Here is a 21,508-nt window from a genome sequence, read left to right as displayed (position 1 = left end):
TCCCGTTCTTTGAGACTGGAAGATGGCATGTGCTGTCTGAGTCCTGTGTATCTGATGATGCAGTGCTGCAGATTTTGTAAGGAAATGCATTCCTTCCTGAAGATCATGGTCTAAGAACTGGCTTTCTGTATCAATATTTAGATTAATTTTGTTGACTTTGCCAGGCCTTCTCTAAAAGGCTGTTTACATTTGTTTGACTTAAATTACTTTTGTTCAGCTTGGTAGTTAGCCAGACTGGACTAGGATCAGTATTTGAATGCCTTTGTCGGAAGTTAAAGTGGAAACTTGAAAAATATAAACCTCCAAAAAACTAATGCCAAACCCTCTGCTATTGTCATATGAGCCCTCATGAATGGTTATTTCATTCCAAATAAGTTGAGGTTTCTGTTTATAATTTAGCAGTAACTTTGTGGTGTGAGAACTACCCTATTTAGTGTGGTAATGTGTTTCCTTTGAAGTCTTAGCAGGACAGTGTGTCAACATGATTCTTTATTGGACTTAATATGAAGATTTTTTTCAGAGTGGCTTTCATGTGTTTATAGGAACTGAAAAAAATCCCCCCCAAAAAAATTCACAAACACACACCCACACCCTATTAACAAAATCTAACCCTTTGTAGTTGATAACGAAGTTGAATGAAAAAAACAGGGAATCACAAAATTACTTGGGTTGGAAGGGAACATAAAGATCATTTAGTTCCAACTGCCCTGCCATGGGCAGGTGTGCCACATACTATTATTTTGCTTAGAGCCCCATCAAACCTGGCCTTGAATGTTCCCAGGAATGGGGCATTCGCAGCTTCTCTGGACAACCCATTCCAGTCCCTCACCACCCTCACAGTGAAGAGTTTCTTAATATCTAATCTAACCTGCTCTCTTTCAGTTTGAATCCATTCCCCCTTGGCCTGTCACTACATACCCTTGTAAGAAGTCTCTCTTCATCTTTCTTCTAGGCTCCCGTCAGGTACTGGAAGGCTGCAGTTGTGTCACCCTAAGCCTTCTCTTTTCCAAGCTGAACTATTCCAATTTTCTCAGCCTTTCCTTATAGGAGAGGTGTTCCATCCCTCTCATCATTTTGGCAGGCTCCTCTGGACTCCCTCCAGCAGCTCCAGGACCTTTCTGTGCTGGGACCCCAGAGCTGGATGCAGCCCTGCAGGTGGGGTCTCACAGGAGCAGAGCAGAGGGGCAGAATCCCCGCCCACAACTTGCTGGCCATGTTTTTTTGGATGCAGCCCTAAGACATGTTTGGTTTTCTGGGCTGCCAGTCCACATTGTTGTGTCCAGCCTCTCATCCAAGAGAACCCTCAAGTCCTTGGCTGGGCTGCTCTTGATCAGTTCATCCCCCAGAACATTTTACATGGGTAAATGTCAAAGTGATTTACTGGAAGGATGTGTGAGAAACTCAGTTTGTTGTATGAGGGTTTTGCTTCTTTGTTTGGGTTGTTGTTTTGTTTTTCCTTTTAATCTGAAGGAAGCTTCCATGGATTTGCAGATATGCAAGTTTGTAAGGCCCATATTAGTAGTATTGTTGAAGAGGTTTGCTGATTTCTGTAGGGTATCTTCATGTATCTATCAACTACCTCATCTGTGGCTGTAGTTCAGTGAATACTTCCAATACTCCAAATGGTCATCTTGCATAATACCTGAATGGGTAATTTGGCATTATGGATAAGCTGATGTAACCTTGTGGGCTTTTTTCCAAAAAGAAGTGGTCTTGATTCTGGTTCTGCTTGCTTTTCCTGTGTTATGTGTAACGATTGTTAGGTGCAGAGTGAATAAAGTCAGAAGATGAGTTTACAGCTATACAACCATGAAGGCAAATGCAGAGTGGTACAAAGCCAGCAGTGGGGGCTACCTCTAATGAAATGCTGTAATTGTACCATACGGAATGTATTGCCTCCAAGTGTTAGGAAAGAAGGGTTTGCCCTGGCTGTGATGTGTTAAGGTGATCTTTCTATGGCAGCTGGAATGCACCTGGCTGAACCTAATCCAGTGAGTGGGGAAGTCTTCAGTCAGATGAGCTTCCTGGTCCTGGTTCATGGTGCAGCTTCAGCTTTGGTGCTGGGAATCAGTTTGGGTTTTTTTTCTCATGTTTTCCTCTTGCAGTCTTCAGGTAGAGATGCAGGCTATGGCTGACAGTACACAGGGCAGGTTACCTGATTAAATGTCTGTCTCCTTACCTAGCTCTGGCATGTAGCCAGTGCTCCTGTGAGTAGACTCCACTTGCAGACAGCCCTTGCCTTTTTTCCTCCTGTTCCCCGTTGGTTGTGGGACCAGTGAGCTATTCAGCTCAGCTGTGGCTGATTGGGCAGGTTCTAGAGATACCGTAATACAAGAGGCAGAAACCAAGGCCTAGAAGTAGGACTATCCCTTTGGTGTAAAATCCCCAAACTGTAAAAATGATTTGTTAGTCAACTGAAAATTTATCCTAGTGATTCTGTTTTCTCACGTTTCCTCCCAGTGTAGCACTTGCTTACAAGAGAAGGTAGGGAGAGCACTGATTTTAAATTAATTGCACAGGCATGCCTACAAATGCATCTCTTTCTGTTTTGCTCTGTGCATTTTAATTACTCCCTTTTGCTTTTGCAAGCATCTCATTTTCCCTTGTTTGCCTGCAGGTCCAGCTGCTTCAGTTTTGTGTTGTTACTTACCTCTTATATATGCACTATCTAAAGCTTGGTCTCATGTGACTTTGAAAAACAGTATCTAACCACGTGTCAAGGGTCACATAAATATTTCTTAGTTCATTAATAAAGAGAATCTTACTCCTTTAAATCTGCCAACTGTTCGACCCTCTTGAACAGTGTTGTTTATAGAACAATAATCCAAGAATAGCTCATTTAGCTTGCTGTGTTCATTGTCTTTTCCTATATGAAGCACTGAACACAGTAGCATCATTTGTTCCACAAATGTGTTTGAATTCCTTGGTTTAATTCACTATTTGTAAAGCATTGCAGAATACTGCTCTAACATATAAAGAAATCATGAAGGGGTGGTCTTTAACTTACTTAAGCACTAACTCAGGCACATTTAATCATAGAGGGATCATTAAGTGCATTCTATTTCATGTGTAGGAGTTTATTAAACAACTTTGGCACAGGCTATGCTGAATTCTTAATTAGTATATGATTAGTTTGCTAATGGAAATGAGGACTAGTTTCCATTTTAAGGTACAGAGTACCTGTAAGCCCAATGTCATGACCTGAGCTAAAATCCTTAGTTGACTTTGAGGTATATTGAAATCATTCAGTACTGAGGCAGTATGACTACAGAAAGAGATTGTTTCTTCTTCTTTTGCAGTTGTTTTTCTGTTATATTAACTTTTTGAGCTTTCCTAAAAAGTTATGTTGACTTTCTTGTATTTTACTGTGTGTCATGGTTTAACCCCAGGCAGTCGCTTGCTCATCCACCAGTGGGACTGGGGAGAGAATTGAAGGGGAAAAGCTGGAAAACTTGTGGGTTGAAATAAGGACAGATCAATAGGGAAAGCAGAAGCCATACAGACAAGCAAGGTGAAACAAGGAATAATTCACTGTATCCAGTTGACAGGCAAGTGTTCAGCCATCTCCAGGGCAGGCTGCTGGCTGAATATCCAACGTGATGGCAGAGCCCTATCATGTGTAATGCCTTCTTGGGGAGACAAATGCCAGCGTTCCATCTCCTTCCTCTTTCCATATTTATATACTGAGTATGTCATATGGCATAAAATACACCTTTGGTCACCTGTCCTGCCTGTATCTGCCACCCATCTCCCATGTACCTCCAACTTCCTCACCAGTGTGGCAGCACAAAAAGCAGAAAAAGTCTTGGCTGCATGTAAGCACTGTAAGAAATAACAAAAACATCTCTCTATTATCGGCCCTGTGTTCGTGACAAATCCAAAACACAGCCCCATACCAGCTACTGTGATGAAAGTTAACTTTCCCCCAGTCAAAACCAGCACACTGATAAAAGAAAAAAATGTGAAGTTCATCTAGGACAGTAACTTCTGCAGTCATAACTAGTTAATGTACTTGTACCTCTGAAGTGTCTAGGACATACCTGTGTAGCTTCATTAGTTTAAGAGATTGATTTCATCTAGGAAAGACCCCTATATTAAGACACATTCTGTACATAGTAATTAGAAGAATCATTATTCATTCCATACATAGAGTCAAACTAGTTTAACAGTGCCAGCAGGGTAAATTAAACTACTAAAATTTTACAGACGTTGGTTTTGTACAAGTAAAACTAGTCAGGGTTATGCAGTACTTTTTTCCAAAGTAAACTGAAGATCTTTGGAATGGACAGAATTTTCTCATGTTGTGTCTTCATGCTGATGTGGTTTGTTCTTACTCATTTAAAGGACATTACATCAGAATCAAGGCACTTGATACTGGGCCAGCTATACCAACAGTATAATATATATACCAACAGTGTAATATAATAAAATGAGAGATGTTGTCTTTTATATCAAATTGAGCATGAAAACCTAAAGAAATGTACTCCCTGGTACTACTTTTAGAGTCCTTAGTCTACAGGGGTATAATATTTAAAAATACTATTAATAGTAACCTCCTACTAGGACAATTAAAGTTGTGTAACTTTTGTCCCTGGAGAAGGTTAAGTTAAATGGTGATGTCTTCTGGGTATAACTTAACTGTACTAGTGGAGAGGTTAGTGCTTCTGACTACCAACCCTCAAAATTACTGTCTGCTCTCATGGGAATGTTTCCTGACCCATTTCAGTTGAAGTAAGCCTGAAATTCTTTAAAAAGTAAGTATTTCATAAGTTATTTTGACTAAAACATTGAGAAAACTCTGGCACATAAAAGCTGAGGAAGAAGTAGAGATGAGGGGTTTAATTGGTGCAAGCTAATGGAAGTTTTGCACTGCTATGGTGGCCTGCAGAGTGCTTAAGTAGCAGTGGAACACAATTGGACTGATGATGCCAGATTCACCACCACCCTGTTTGTACTGATGATAGCGATGCATTTAAAAATACTTCTGTGTCTTGTCAAGAAGGCTCACTAACTCATTTACTAGGGACATAAACTAACAATATGTAACTTACAGACAAAAAGATTTTGGTAGCATTTTGAGTCTGAAGATTGAACAGAAAAGCAATACATGCATTTTAATGTATTTAAGAGGAAGTCTAATGCCTGCCTTCTGTAAAAATGCCTGCTTTAGATGCTGCTTCTGGTGGATGGGGGGATTGAGCTTTTGTAAGGAAAAGAGACAGATATATAATTGTTTATTATTTTTTTAAATGTCTTTGAAACAGCTTCATTTTTTATTTAATTATGTGACAAGTAATGCTGTCAAACAGTCAAGGAATAAATTTGAGAACAAGTGCAATGATCATCCTTGTAAAGCAGGTCTAATCAGTCTAAGTACAGATACTGATATTTGTGTTACTCTCTACCTAGAGCAACAGAAGCAAAATGTTTCTGTGCTGGGTATTTTCTGAGAAGAGGATTTTTCCCTGTTCCCAGAAATAAGAAAATAAACAAAGGGATCATCACAGATTAGGGGAATACAAGGCTGCCAAACTAGAATGTATTGTACATTTGCAGAGGCAGTGGTCTAATCATATTGATAGTCTTAATGTTGTTAATTTGACATAGTTGTCAGCAACACATATTTCTAAAGGAAAATTTTAGAAAGGTTATATTTGTTCTGTAGTTTTACAGTGTGTCAGATTATAATGGTAGAAAATTAAAGAAGGAAGTAAGAGCTTAAGCTGTGAGGGTGTCAGTGGCTAAATGGCCGTGGGACAAAGCACTTCTTACCACTTCATTTTTCAGAAATTTTGTGGTAAAAGTAAAAGCAAGAATCTTAGTCTGACGTGAAAAAGGGAAACCAGTAGAGCAATTGAGTAGTACTTGTTATTGGTGGCTATAGGCTTCCTGGTTGAAACAGCAGCAGTTGAAGATAATTTTTGCAGGAGTATTCAAAGTGAAATATAAATGAGGCAAAAATTATTTGGGCAGTGTTTGTAAACAGCATGATGCTTGTGTGTTGGCAGGACCCTTGGTTTTCCTTTCTCTCTTCTAGTCATAATATAACTAATATTGCAGTTCTTTTAACTGTTGGACATTATAAAGCAAATCCTAAAAGTATGTGCAGCTTTTTTATGTTGTGGTCTCTGGTCTTGTAGAATTCCAGGTTTCCTCCTTTCAATGTTTTAGATATCTTTAGAAAGGAAGTAAAAATGTGATTATCAGTCTTAAATATCTGAATAAAATTTGGTTTATTGTGATTTGTCTCATTTGTTTTGAAAGGAGAAGAGAATATTCTAAGGAGAAACCTGACAATTAATTGACTCCATCTACTTCTTTCCTATACTAGCAATAAACATTTCTCATATATGGGCTGGTGTGTCCTTTGAATGTGTGTGGCATGGTTTTGACAAGCATGGAAAAGAGCATTTCCAAAAGCAAGAAGATTCACATTAGATGAGAACACCTTGAAGATCTGGTTATTGAAGATCAAAACTCAGACTGATGATACTTTGAATTATTAAGGCTGAAAAAAATTGAATTCAGCTGTTAACCCAGCACCCCTGTGGTTGCCACTAGGCCTGGTGCTGTACACTTCCAGGGATGGCAATTCCAGCACTTCACTGGGCAGTCTGTGCCAACGCGTGACTAGTCTTTCAAGGAAGAATTTTTTCCTAGTATGTAATCTAAACCTCCCCTGGTACAACTTCACTCCTTTCAGGTGCTTGTAGAGAGCAGTAAGTTTCTGCTGTGCCTCCTTTTCTCCAGGCTGAACACCCCTTGGGCTGAACCCTCCAGGCTGAACAGCCAAGTTATGCTCCAGCTCCGTTGTCTTTCTCTGAACTACCTCCAGCACCTCAGAGTCTTTCTTGCAGTGAGGGGCCCAGAACTGGATATGGCAGTGCTGAGTACATGGGGACAGTCACTGTCCTGGTCCTGCTGGCCACAGCATTGCTGATCCAGGCCAGCATGCCATTGGCTTTCTTGGCCACCTGGGCACACACTGGCTTGTATTCAGCTGCTGTTGACCAGCATCCCCAGGCTGAATCCCCATTGATTCAGCCTGTCCAGATCCCTCTGCAGAGCCTTCCTACCTTCCAGCAGGTCAGCACTCCTGCCCAGCTTAGTGTCATCTGTCAGCTTAGCAAGGGTGCCCTCGATCCCCTCATCTGGATCATTGATAAAGATGCTAGAGATGGCTGATCCCAGTACTGAGCCCTGGGGAGCACCATTGGTGATTGACCACCAGCTGGATGTAGCTCCATTTATCACCACTTTGGGCCCAGCTAGGAAGCTAGTTCTCTACCCAGGAAACCCTGGTCAAGCCATGAGCTGCCAGTTTGTCCAGGAGAATGCTGGGGCAGATGGTGTCAGAGGCTTTGTTAAGCCTCTGGGTAGGCAACATCCCGCAAGTAATTTTCTTTGCTGGGAAATGAAGGTTGTGAGGTGTTTAGGGAGCATTTCTCAATTTCAGGTAGCTTTGAATTTAGAATATATTTATTATTTCATGTGAAATAATTCAGCCACTGAGAATGTTGGCTGGAGTAACTCAGGAAAATAAGCTTTTAAATACATGAAAAATGTGCTGAATTTTAAAATTTACATAATAGAAGAAAAACAGCTGAAGCGTTTTTTTTCTGCTTAATTCCTTGCAGGGATGTCTAAAGAGTGATTAAGCATACCTGATGTGAAGTCTAACACAGATACCCTAGGTAAGCAAAATAGGAACTACAAAACCTTTTACAGCTGTCCCAAAGTTAGCAGAATATTTGTAGATAGTTCTCCTTGACCTGTCCTGCTTCCCTGTCCCCAGAGAAAGATGAGCAGCTTAACACATAGCTGCTCCTGAGAGGGGAGACCTTGCTTCTCGCTCAGGTGCCTGTGGGCTTGTGTGACTCCAGAGTGACCCACATCAGCCAGCTGGCTGGGCCAAAAGCAATGGGTACGGTTTCGTGGTGCAGTTCAACTGAATTACCTGCTTCCCACCAATAACAGTGGAATGGAGGTTTGCCTCCTCCTTGCATCTTCCTTCTTTTCCTCCCTCTCTTGACTTCTAACAACATATTCTCCCATCTGGCTGCAATAGAATGAATCTGGCTGCAAAAGAAATCAAGTTCATTGTGCTTACCTAGATAATGTTTGGTGCATTTCTGCCGGCTGAGTTTTCTCTCCTTTTAGTGAGGTGAATTTTCCTGATGTGGGGTCAAGACCGCTGCAGCTTGGTCAGGGTGAGCAGGACCTCCTTCGTGAAAGTGAGCTGTAAATTTTGTTCAAACTGCTTTTGAAATTACTCCTTGACTCAGCAAGAAAGAAAGAAGTTTCTGCCAGTTCAGTTGCTTGAACTGATTTCTCAGGCATTATGTGTATGCTAGCACATGAAGAGATTATTAGCCAAAAATGGAAAATGGGATAGGAATGCCTGTTGCAGCTCTCCAGATCTGCAACATGAAATGTTGTCTAAGAGTTTATACTGGAAATATTGAAGCTGATTTTTTTTCACTCTTATACATGCTCTTCAGAGCAGACTTACATGGTTTATTAGAGGTGATTTCAATTAAGATATTTTAGTACAGAATTCTGGTGTTACAGATACAGATTTTGTCAGTGCCCTTTGGTTTAGGGATCGCTGAGTTAAATAAAGCAACAACGCACAAAAGAACCTACTTCTGAGTGTTTATGCAAGTTGAAAATGCAAATGTCCAAAAATAAAACACCATGTGAGTAATATATAAATTCTTGTCAATAACAGTGAGTACATTCCTTTTCCATTGTGTGCATGCCTCACATGCTCAAACTCATGATCTGTGTGGCTTTGACAGCTGGTTCTGCATCCATATGTTGAACCTCCCTATGCTTTTCCAGACAGCATGAAGAGGTAGGACAGGTTTCCACCTTTTCTCCATCTGCCTCTTCATCATAGGAGTTCAGTCTTGTTTGTGTACTTGATGTCCCATGTTTATGCAAGTGCAGCTCAAATGAATCTCTTTTAGATAAGTTTCAAAAATTCTCTGCCGGGTTTATGCCTCTCTGAGAGCCAGTTTCCCTATGACTGGTGCATCGTAGTTGAATACATATGTATTCCTTCACTGCTTTACTCCAAGGTGAAACTCGTCGGTTTAAATCACTTTCAGTCTTCAAGCTAAGTTGTTTTACTTAGCTCACATCTTGACTGTGAGGGCAGTTGCATCTGATTTAGGAGAACTAACCAGCTGGTGCAAATTAATACCTCAAAGTGATTTCTTTGTTACTGTGTAATGAAATAGCACTCATTTCTGGCACTCTGTATGTCAACAGTACAATATTTTATTGCTAGTATTTTATTTAAAAAAAGAAAACATTGGTAAGACACATTGCCTGCCTTGAAAATTCCAAGTGCTCTTTGAATAGTGATTGTGCTGCAGCTCACTGGATGCAGAAGTGGGCTAATAGAATGCTCCTGCAAGGATGCTGACACCTAGATCTTCCAAGGAGATAATGCTTTTCAGAATAAGCTTCAGTATCATATCTCTATGTGCATGCCTGTTATCTTTTGTCCTAATTTAACTAATAATGCAGCATGCTAGTGTATGATCTACAGTACACAAATATTTCTGTAACATTAACTAGGCTTTAGTATACCATTGGGCACACCTGCATGGCCTGCAGTTCTTGCTCTAGTCAAAAAATATTTCTCTTTCAATTTTAAGAGCAGAATTAGCTTGAGTTAAATTTGAGTTTAAAGTGTGTTATTTTTTCTTATTTGAATGGCTCATTGGGGAGGTTTTGAGTTTTATTGAGGAGTTGGTAGTTCCTAGGAGTTCCAGAAAAGTTAAAGAATGAAAACCAGTATTAGTGTAAGAGTAGTGTCTTTGTTCATACAAGAGGTAGTTATTGCAGTATTTTTAATTTGCTTTTGTCAGTAAAATTGTTTATATAGTGCTTTTTAATTTGTGAATGTTCCTTTTAAGCACTGCCTAGTGAATATTTATATATCAATAATATAATACATAATGTATACCTTGACAAATAAACAAAGCATGCATCAGAATCCCTTCTACTGCATTAATGTGTCTGTTAAGCCCCACAAAATTCTTCTTAAGTAGATTTGAGTTCGTGCTGTAGCTGCAGTATTGATGGTGAAACAGCATCTTTTTTTTTAAACACTTACCTTCTGTGTCCCAAGTACTGTTGCCTGTTAGTTACAGAATTGACCTTCAAGCACTCCTGCTAATACTAAAGAAATCTGTATGAGTCCAGAAGTTAGATTTGCCCCTCTTGATTTGCATTAACAAAAACTGTCTGTGTTCCAGTTTTTTAAGATGTTAAACATGGACCTGCTGATGTCATGGTCAGTAACAGACTTCTGTTTTCACAGTGATTTTATTGTTGTTTATTGGAAAAGCAGAAGATGAAAAATAGGAAGTCTATGTCTATATATTTAAATAAAACAATACAAGGTTTTCAAATAGCAATTTTTTTTTGTAGTATAAGCAAACTTTAAATTCTGCAGGGATGTCATCTTCATAAAACTGTGAAGACACTTATGTGAACTATATTTTCCCCAGAGTATTTTTACTTTTGAAACTACAGATGTTAAGCATCTTCTTTCCTTTCTTTGACAGGAAATTCTGGTGATTAAAGATCATGGCAACCATAGAGGAACTGGCCCATCAAATTTTTGAACAGCAAATGGGAGAGGTACATAAATTTTGAGTCCTGTTTAAGAGAAATTGGATAATAAAATGCACAGACTGACTTGTAAAAGCCCAAATCACGAAAGAAAATTTTTGATACAGGCAAGGCTTCTGGACGCTTCCCTCAGAAGGCAGAAGAACCTAGTATGTCCATTTTAAAGTTACACTGCAAAGCCTTTTTTTGCCAAAGTGCACCCCACAGGAATTAAGAACCGTTTAGCAGTGTTTCCACTAAATCTCTAGCTTTTCAGCTTGCTGTCTGAGCCTGTAGTGGTTTTCAGAGAGCCATCTAGTTGTGTCATTGCTTTACTCATTTTTAGTTTAAAAAGTCAGGAACCAGCTTTTACTTTACAACTATGCAATTACTTCATTTGCCATTTTTGGTTTCACTAGTAAAGTTTTGCCTGTTCTTCACTTTCAGATATATGTGCTTGCTGTATGTCAAAAGAAAGATTGAGCGCCTGTTTCTGCAGATTTCTAGTTTTGGTTCTCTGTGATCTGTATGCAGAATCTATGTACTGCAGCCAGAGAGCTACCAGAGGTGCACAGATAGTTTGGGAGTGTGGATATGGGCATACATAGTTATCTAGAAATGTTCAGTATGGCATAAACTGTTTAAAATTAGCACCACTTTAAATTAGATAGAGGCAGTAATTTGTTTATCTTAAATAAGTGTTATTTCTTAGCTTGAAATATCCACTCTTGGATTCTTGTCTAGACATAGACTTAACTTCGCAAGTAATTTTATTTCCTCTCAGCATTGATTTCAGATGGAAAGGTTGGAGTGGGGGATGGGATGGTTAATTCTACTCTGAATAAATTCTCACAGCTCTTATTTTTCTGGTCTGAGTTGTTCTGAGTGCTGCTAAGGCTATCTCAAAGGACATAAGTGGTTTATGGGATGTAGGATGTTTGCTTGTTATTACTTGTCTTCTTTATTAGGCAAGAACGCATGTTTAATGCAGTTTTGTTTTGGGACTATAATTCTTTGTTGAGGTCTAAATAGGGCTGTATTTCCTGTTTAAATTTGTTTGGTTGTGACAGTACAAGGCTAATCAAAGCTAGCTGAAGTGTACATTCCACTCAGTGGTGTGATGAGGGTGTTTAGCCTCTGGGGGGTTGTTTCTCAATTTCATAATGTGGTTCCAGGAGACACTGAGCTGACGTAGTATCTCAGTACCGTGGGAGAGAGGGTCCTTTTTCTGTTTCTTTCCTTATTAATTTCCCCACCAACAGCAAGCTAATAACCTGTACAAAGCAAGTGAAAGGTTTTCTGCTGGGTTAGCATAGAGTAGGGTCTGAGAAGGCTCCAGTGACTACCAGAGCCAGCACAAAGAAGATAGCTGGTAGCCAAAGGAAGGCAGGGGAGAAAACAGGGAGAGTGAAGGTGCGGTGCTGCAGAGAGCTGTAGCTGTTCCTGTTCGTGGTGAAATCACAGCTCTGCAGTTTTCATGGCTGTTGTTTTGTCAGCAGTGTAGATTAGGATTTGTCCTTTAGCAAGGTTTTACTGTGTCTGAGACGGTCACACAGCAGCAGTGCAGCTTAACAGTTTGGCAGCAGTGCAGCTTAACCATTCCCCAGTCTTCACTTAGCCACTTATTCTCTCACTATCCTAATCTTGCTCATGTATGCTCTGTTTGTCATCATGCTGTGGACAAAACTAGGAAAAAAAATTAATGGCAGCATAGGGGAGGAAGGTCATCTCCCTTTTGGTTGTGATCAGCGTCCTTATTTCATAGGAGGCACGGCCCAACCAGGCACTTGGTTGGAAGGACTGACAAGCATCCCTGAGGGCAGTGCAAGCTGGAACTCCTTAAGCCAAAATTGTTGTCAAAGGTCCATGCCATAAATGAATGTGCTGCCTGAAAGGTGAAATCAGCAAGGAAAGCAGTCTCACAGGGGCTTCCATGCAGTAACTTACATTCCTGCCTACCTACAGGCTGTAATTGCTTAGTGGTGTTCCTAATCACTGAAAAATCATGTTTTAAGATCTACAGAGCTTCAGCAGTATTTTTGCTAGCATTTATAGTATTCTTGAATGTTGAAGTAGTTTTAATTGAATTTACAAGAAAATTTCATGAGTAGAACCTGAAAGGAAGAAGACCTGAAAGGAAAAAGGGTTCCAGTATTGAGGATAATGGAAATGCTTCTGTGTCTCATTGAAGTAATGATCAGAAGTGGTTTGTACATAGATTTTGATTTTTTTAAATAATATTAATTGTTGTTCATTAAGCATTTTAAATCACAAAATTACCACAACAATTTTACAATGGTGTTCACAAACATACTTCAGTCAATTTAGGGCATTTTACATGAAAGCAAAACATTGAAGCAAAATATAACCAGGTCTGTATGGGGCGTTGTGCAGTGATTGTTGTTGCTCAAATTCTGCCATCTGCTAGTCATCTTTTGCTCAGTGCAGGATAATTCCTATTTCTATATCAAGACCACATTTCTTGAATCATGTAGCAAAGCTACCTGCCAAGAGCATTCTTTCTTTAATCTCTGGCTGGATATACTAAGTATATGGTTGTTCATTTCCACAGTCCTGCCAGTTTGCTGTAACAGAGGAAGGCTATATCATTGTTGAAACAGTCTGTAACACACATAAAAAGTACAAATTTTAATAAATTTTGCAGTTACTCTTATGAAAATGAACTGAAATAAAAAGCCTTATATTCTGCATAGAAGTAAAACAGTCAAGGTGACATTTGGTGGGGTTAAAAAGTAGTTTTACATGGGGATCATGACATTTTAAGGGAGAAAATGTGAAGCAGTTCTATAATATGTAATTTGTTTTGTAAAGCAAAGGTAAATGCACATAAAACTTTATTTGCTTCTGAATCACCACATGTACCTGCCAATTTGAGTGGCTGATGCAGAACTTCAGTGCTTGAAAGGACCTCTCTTAAACTGAAAATGCTGCTGGTTGATGAACAGTTTTTTTAAGCAAAGAAGCAGATATTGTTTAAAAGTACTTGTACTCAGAAAAATTGGGTATTTTTAGAAAGCAGTGTCCAGAAATGACTCGGCAGTAGTTTGACAAGCATTTCTTTTGGTGGTGCTGGCAGTTTAAGTAATCTCCCCAGGAGATTAGCCTCACTCATTTGCTCTGATGCATCTGCTTCTGAGCATTGTTGAGACTGGATTGAAGATCTGTGAAGATCTGTGCTAAGAATAGCCTTTGTTTGCTGGGCTGCTTTTCAGCTGCATCGGTGTCCTGTTCCAGATCACGGAATGACTAACCAGCCAGTGTCACCTACCACACTGAGGGGAGAGGAGCAAGTAGATTATGAGACTGCTACCAAAAGAAGCAGATTTTTTGGGCAAAATTTCAAAATCAGCATAGGCTCATGGGAGCTTGTATTTCTGCTAGAAGGGGCAGTCTTACCCTCCACCCCATCCCTCTCTCATAGTGACCTCAAGCTGTGTGTTCTGGCCTGCTTTTGTCTGCTGGTGCTAGCATTTAGATGATGGTATGGTTGCAAAATCAGGAAGCTGATCCAGGAGGAACAAAAAGCCTCACAAGCTGTTATGAAACAGTACCTTTTCTGCAATATACATATATATTCTCTATATTAATTGGGAGGGGCAGAGGGGCAATTAGATGCAGAGAAGTGTTGGTATAATGGTGTAAATACCGGGAATTATTTGTAATAGAGATTTGCAGGATGTTGCAGGCAGTTTTGTGAATAGAAAAAAGATTTCGGAGTTACCTGGGAATTTAAGGCAAAAATTCCAATTTGAAGGTGTCTGTAAACTGTGGAGAGAAATTCTCTTTTTAGTGCAAAAAATCTGGCCTTTCTGATCGAGCCTCTACAAATAGCAGCTGTCATTAATTTTTGTTGACAGATAATGTAATGAAAAACACAATACCTTCCCCCATATGCCATTGGCTGTAGGCTGTGAAGAATTTTTAAAATACTGATAATTGTTAAAGCACTTCTGTGAATTGTGTTTGAGAGCATTCACACAGAGATTTTAATACAAGAGACACTGTTTGCAAACTTTACACAATTTATTAGTTTTCCCTACGTTTGTTAATAGTTCCCCAGAATAGAATTCTTTAATAGAAAAACAGAATTGAAACTGCCAATTGCTGTGTTTCCATACAAAAACCCCTTCTGTCACTTCAAGTGAGCCCTTAAAGTACATTTATTGCAAACATAGCACAGCTATGGTGGTAGGTATTGTGTCTCATGAACATCAACAGTAGTAAATATTCAGTTCGGTTGGTATACATGGACATGTCAACAATTAATTGCTTTACTTAAAGTATTTGTAAATTTCACATTGGGAGGTACTTCAAAATGGGTTTAAATCAGAATTTTGTAATTAGAAAAATTAAGGTGTTGAATGAGATTACAAGCATTCACATTTTTTATAGAATGTGTCAGACTTTCCATGGCCTTGTTCAGAGAAATTGGAAGTTGATGAAACCTGAAGGTTCAATCCATTAAGGTAGTGGATCCATTAAAATAGTGTATCTGTTGTCAGTCGATTGCATTTGTTTCTTCTTTCTAGGTTACACATTCCCAGGAAAGTGGAACACAAACACTAATGGATGGGACACCACAACGAATACAGATTGTCCCTGCAGATTCGGGCCTCTCTTTATCACAGCGTATACAGGTATGCTTCATCTGATGCATTTTAAAAGCAGAGAGGAACTATTTGCTTCTGCCACTTGCCACATGCAGTTCTTTTTTGTTTTCATCATGTTACTTGCTTTAATGTAAATATTCAGCCCTGGATGGCAGAGACCCTTTCTGTATAAATAGGAATGAAACAGCATTCCAGTTTTTCCTCTCTTTTTTCTTTTTCCCTTGTAGGAGTTTTATCACAAAAATCCTAATCACTGAACAGAAAAATACTTTGTGCAAGTGAAGCTATTCCTTGAAAGTTGAATATTTTGTCTATTTGGTAGTTCAGCTAAGTTGGAGGATTTCTACATTTTAGAGCAGAATTGTATCTTTGAAGTAATGAAAAAGTGCAGAGAAGCTTAATGTCTGAGAAGAATACTGGTTTTTGGTTGTCCCAACCCATGTTGTATCTCTTGGTATTATAATCCATAACCTGGCCAAGTAATAACCTCCAGTTGAAGTGAGGATAGTGATATTTTTGGAAATGTAGGTACTTAAATCAACACAGAAATGTGTTCATGGAGGCTAGAAACATTTGGGGAATGGAATTTTAAGTTTTATGCCTTAGAAGTCAGTGCAAGTCAGTTTTATTTTTAATTCTCATTGTAGAGAAAAATAGTAACTGCAGAATAAATGCAAAAAATATTCACAGATGTATGTTGTCCATACAAAAGCACACATTTAAGTGAGCCAGCTGCTAGTATAATCTTGGCTGCTTTTACTTTTACCAGCTTCACTCTAAACATTGTCCTCTGTTTTTCTCCTGGTTTTGTGCATTATGTTTGAGCTTTCAACCTTCCAAGGCTCTTCACAACCATCCCCAATACATTATGGGTTTTTTTTAGATTTATTACCCCCCCACCTGTGCTCTAGTTGTGCTATGTGTCTTACCAATCCTGTAGGTATTCAATCTTTCAGCTACCTCTGCTCTGTTTATACACTTCCCGTACAGCTGTACTTTTTATTAATTAATTTGTGCTCATCAGTTAAACAGCATTCTGTCTTCAAAAAGGATGGTAAGCACTTTGGTTGTTGTCTCTTGATATGTGTGTAGCAACACTCAGTCAAAACACTCATCCTTCCTGCAAGAGATATCTACAAACATATCACTAGTATCAAAGTTAGTAATAAAAACTTTGCTCGGAGAAGAATTTATGTGAAGAGCAAAGCAGTTTGTAGGAATAAATGTATCTCTGTGAAGTGTCCACCATAAATGTAACATTTAATAATTTTGAGTATATATTTTCAATCAATATTTTTTTCCTTTATTATTATTAAATGCGCCTAATTATCTGAAACAATGAAATAGAAAATCCTCAGTAGAAGGTTCTTTAAAACGTTTCATTAGTCACTCTTAGGGAATGCTAGCATTTCTTCTGGGAGAAAAGTTGAATGTTACATTTGTTCAACAGGCATTCGGTACAAAATTGCACCTGTTATAAACAAGTGTATTAGTTGTCTGTGTTTAGACATTTTCTTTTTTGTAAAATAGGAACACACAGTTACTGAGGTGTTTAATTTATTGAAATGATGTTCAAATGGAAATCGAAACTTGTTAACAAACAAAGCTTAAAAGCAATAAAGGAAAATAATATCTTCCATTATCATCAGGGTGCTTATATGAAATACGTGAGGTTAGTGTATTTTTTATGCAGTCAATCCTGAATTGATATATTCCTGTTTTATAATATTATTGTTTTAGCAATATTGAGTTTCAGATTATTAAGAAAGATAATGTGTTGTCACTGATTCGTGGTGGATTCATGGTCAGAAGATAAGTGTTTTTCCTCTTCCCTCTGACTATGTTTTTCTCTTACCTTGAGATTTAGGTATTGAAAGTTGTGCTGTGGTGAGCTGCTCCACTTTTCAGTGTCCCTATTGCAGTGTAGATGGAGATGTTGCTGGTGTATGGCCATTAGAGGTCAGCTGCAGTCAAGAACGTGCTTAATTGTTTAAACTGCTTTCTCTTATGGCTCTGTCAGTTGTCAGAGGCTTGTCAGGTGCAGAAATCACTTGTGCAGGTTGAATAGCTTTGTAAGGATATTAATGTAGTACTATACCTACTGTACCATGTAGTGAAAACTGCCTGAGCATCCTCCTAGAATTGCTGGAACCCATTTGAAGACTGGGTCTCTGTTTGTTAAACAGAAGGTGAAGTGAACTGGGTGAAGTATCAGTGGTCCTTCTGCCTACTATCCTGCCATATTTATCTACAAGTACATTCATTTTTTTATTACACAGCTGGGCTACAGTAGGAAAAAAGATAACTTAGTATATATGTTCCAAAAATAATTTCAGCTGTAGTTCAAGTTTGTGTCTTTACTGATTGGGACATGCTGATTTTTGGGTATGCTTTATATAAACCTACCTAGATGGAGTATATACCTTTTTTGGGGTACTCACAATTGGGCTTTAAAGATTCAATAGGGAGACAGATTTTTGTTAAGAGTGTCTTTCATAGAGCAGGTCTGGAAATTCAAAAAACAGCACAGTGTTCTGTTTGGCTTTTGTATATCTATGCACCCTGTTGAGCATAATATACATTGGATTTCTCCTAATCTACACAAAATAGATGCTTGGAAAGAAGGGGAATGGAATATCAGCTACTTTGGAAATAGCCGAAAATTACACAGGAGAAATAAAGATTATAAATGGAGGAAAAGGGAACAAAGAAAAGGAAATTAAGAAATGAAGGAAAGTGAAAAGGGCAAGGAAGTTGGCCTTCTAAAGAATATAGAACCAACCTAAAGGAGCTTAAAGAAGAAATAATGGTCTGCTGTAGCCATATGTGGTCCCAGACATGAGGCTATATGAAAAAACTGAACAGTAAATTTATCATGCAATAATTATTGTCACGCTTTAGCATTGTCTTCTCACCCTACACGCCAAATCCCATGATAATTTTTGTTCTTCAGCATTTAGAATTTTATCATTTTACCTGCACTTTTGTCTTAGATTTGCTTTTAGTCATATTTTGTAGAGGAAAAGATTTTTGATCCATTAAAATGTTAAGAGCACAAGGCCACCTGAAGGAAACGCATTTGTTTTGTGTAATGAAACTCATGATTTATGAATATTTGAAAGTGGCAATATTGTGTTATAACTGCTGAAATTGGATACTCATCACTGCTTATCTTTTTAAAATGTAAGCTATACACAGGTATTGGGCATTTAGAGAAAGTAATAAGCCTGTTGTGAAGGTGCAATAGCAAAGTTGATAAAAAATTCGTGTGAAATTATGCTTTGTTCAGTTTCTTTGTGCCGTGGTTCTCCACTTAGGAAATACAATTAATATTGGCACCCCAGTTACAGGGAACAAGTTATGGTAAATATTAGACAAGTAAATAAATGTCATCTGTAATAAAAATAAAATTCATATCTGTAATATGAATGTGGGATATGAATAGGGATGTGTAGATAAACATAAATGTTTGTCTACAGTTTAAAAAACAAGTTAATAGGAGCTGTTTTATTGATCTGTAATTCAAAATAGTTTGCAGGAAAGAGTCTTTGTAGGACAATTCTCCTTAGTCTCCAGAATAAACCAGGCAGTTTTCCATATAGAATTTTTTAAGGAGATATGCAGTGACTAAAAGTGAGATTTATAATGGAATATATATAGAATCTTGGTTGTTTTCTCTGAGGATTATAATCTTCTGACAAAGTTGGCAGAAAGTAGAGGATTATTTAATAAAATTCTGCTGTATTTGTGCTTGAAAACAGGGATAAAATGGAAAAAAACACCCTGTGGATCTGTTCTTTCTCCTTTAAAAAGGAAAGAAAAAAAGGCAGGGTAGGAGATTCTGTTTCACTAATTTATTTAGAAATGTATATGTAGAAAAAGGTCCCCACAAAATGAAGTCTAAAACGTATATACAAGTGCAACAATATAATTGCTTTTCCTGCTGTTTGCTGCTTACTTTTTTCACTTGGACATCTGCATTTGTGGTTTTAAAAATTTTTTTGTTAAGTAACCAAACCTTGGAGGTGCTGCACTACTTAATGTAGAGAGCAGTGGATTCAAGATTTAAGATTTCTTATAACCTGATGGGTCTTAGGGCTCAACTACAGACATGTCTTGAGTTCTGGATGTTAGAATTGCCAAGAGTTTCAGTAGTGTTGTAAAAACATGCATCAATTGCAAAAATTGAGTATGAACTCAGGTTTTGACTTCAAATACCCTTGAATGAAATGTGTTTCAAATACAGTGAAAATCCAAGTTTTTGCCTGAGTTTAATTCGCTCTTGTATGACAGAGGGGAAGGTGATCCTGCTTCTCAAATGTGAAAGGCAAAATCCCATTTTCTTCGAGTGCCCGGATTGGGTCCAGAAAGTTAAATCACCATAACAATTGAGTAAATGTATTATTAGATTGTCACAGATCAGCAGACGGGCCAGAAGATTCAGATTGTTACATCACTTGATCAGAGCTCAGCAGGCAAGCAGTTCATCTTAACAAATCATGATGGCTCTACCCCAAGCAAGGTGATCCTTGCCAGACAAGATTCCACTCCAGGAAAAGTTATCCTAGCAACTCCAGATGCTGCAGGTGTCAACCAACTGTTTTTTGCATCCCCTGATATATCTGCACAACACATCCAGGTAGATAATCCACTTTATTTCATATTTTTCATTCAAATGGGATAAGAAAAGATGTTTTATTTCCAAATAAATCTGTCTGGGTTCTCCTTTTTGTTTTTTTTAAAGTATAATTTTCCTTGCACTACGACTCACTGTGGATGCTTAAAAATTATGAAATAACTTTTTTTAGTAAATTTCTTGCTTTTAAAATTTAGATGTTGGCTCATGACATCAGGAAGAATACAGTTATTTTTATTGTCATTTCCAGACTCTGCCCTACCAACGGTCCTTTATTTCTGCTCATTAACTCTCCATCTGTTTTCATGTATTGTTGAAAAACATTCACTTTTCTCCATTGTCCTTCTCGCTTAACATTTCCCTTTGCTCATTTTCCCGTTTGCACACTGCCGTTCGGATGTGTGAATTGTAGTCCACAGCAATGCTCAGACTGTTTAGTGGGGCAATACATTGCTCCATGGGGGTGAGGAAATAACACTAATGATTTTGGGTTTACTAATGTGATATTGTAACTAGGCAGGGTTGTAACTCCCTTAACTGGTCCCCAGTGTACCTTAGGCCCATGCATATTGTATGTGCCACTTCTTTAGTTGCCAACCTCCAACTTCCAAGCTTTCTGTCCCACATCCTGAGCCTGGCAGGGATGGGATGGCACTGATGTGAAGAATGTCAAAACGTGCAAGAAGAGTTGGGAGATATGACCTCCTTCTGCATGAAGTAGGATGTTACTGCATCCAGCTAAAGTACAGTTACTGCATGTATTCCACCCAGACACATTCATGCTGCTGTTACAATACATCAGTGGTAGGCCAGACTACATTCAGATAGCTGCAGTCCATTTAGTCCTGTATCAAACACTTAAACTTTATGACCATAAACAGCTGCTTAAGGAAAAATGTTAAAGATGGCCAAGTAAATAATGATATTTTTGAGGATATCCTTTTACTTCCATTAGCTGATGATACAGAGGAGCCTCCTGATTTGGAGACTGCAATTAGATCATCATATTTGATAGCTGCTATTAAAGTTAAACAATCTTTTTTTTGTTATTTATATAGATCATGTAAACTTTATTCTGTATAATATCCTATGGTATGCCAAGAGTACGTTAAATTATTTGACCATCTGAGAGAATTGTTTAATTAGGTGTCTCTTGCACTAGAAGACACTATTAAGGATTTGTGTAGGGGTTTATAGATCACTACAAAATCCTGTTTTCAGCTGCAGATCCTTTAATTATTCAGTTTGTGCTCTTCTGTGAACCAGTCCACTGATTCACTACCTACACGTTGTGTAAGCTTGAAAGAATCTCTGTATTATATAATACTACTGGTTTTGAAATTCACAGTTCTTTGCAAATGGACACCCTAGGTCCTTGCTGCAAAGAATTTGATTACTGTGAATAGGGACCAGTAGCAAAAGCCAGTCCTGTTGAGAGGCACTGAAGCATGCTTAGTATTATCATACACTTCGTATTTTAGGTAAGCCTCCACAAAAATATCAACCAGTGGGATATGAGTAGTCCGCATAAAAATATTTTTAAAGACAGCTTAAGAGATGAGAAGTATGTCACACTGGTTTATAAGGCAAAATTCAGGAAAAGAGGAAATCT

At 38.3% G+C, this 21,508-nt stretch overlaps 1 protein-coding gene across 6 annotated transcripts in view; it reads left to right on the top strand.

The window, feature by feature from the left end:
- The window catches only part of NR2C1 (nuclear receptor subfamily 2 group C member 1), a 47,517-nt gene that overhangs the window by 3,302 nt on the left and 22,707 nt on the right, over window positions 1–21,508 (top strand). Inside the window, exons 2-6 of one of the 6 annotated variants that reach the window (XM_084206345.1) lie at window positions 7,638–7,694; window positions 8,161–8,234; window positions 10,584–10,659; window positions 15,180–15,287; window positions 19,669–19,899. In XM_084206345.1, the coding sequence (XP_084062471.1) occupies window positions 10,606–10,659; window positions 15,180–15,287; window positions 19,669–19,899 (393 nt within the window). In that variant the 5' untranslated portion in view covers window positions 7,638–7,694; window positions 8,161–8,234; window positions 10,584–10,605. The remainder of the gene's footprint in view (window positions 1–7,637; window positions 7,695–8,160; window positions 8,235–10,583; window positions 10,660–15,179; window positions 15,288–19,668; window positions 19,900–21,508) is intronic. The other 5 variants (XM_084206344.1, XM_084206343.1, XM_084206346.1 and 2 more) reach the window with 5 other exon arrangements.

The sequence above is a fragment of the Fringilla coelebs genome, assembly GCF_963513975.1.
Source record: "Fringilla coelebs genome assembly, chromosome: 5".
Classification (NCBI taxonomy): domain Eukaryota; kingdom Metazoa; phylum Chordata; class Aves; order Passeriformes; family Fringillidae; genus Fringilla; species Fringilla coelebs.
The sequence above is the reverse complement of the archived record's forward strand: the minus strand, read 5'-3'. Positions and strand labels throughout refer to the sequence as shown.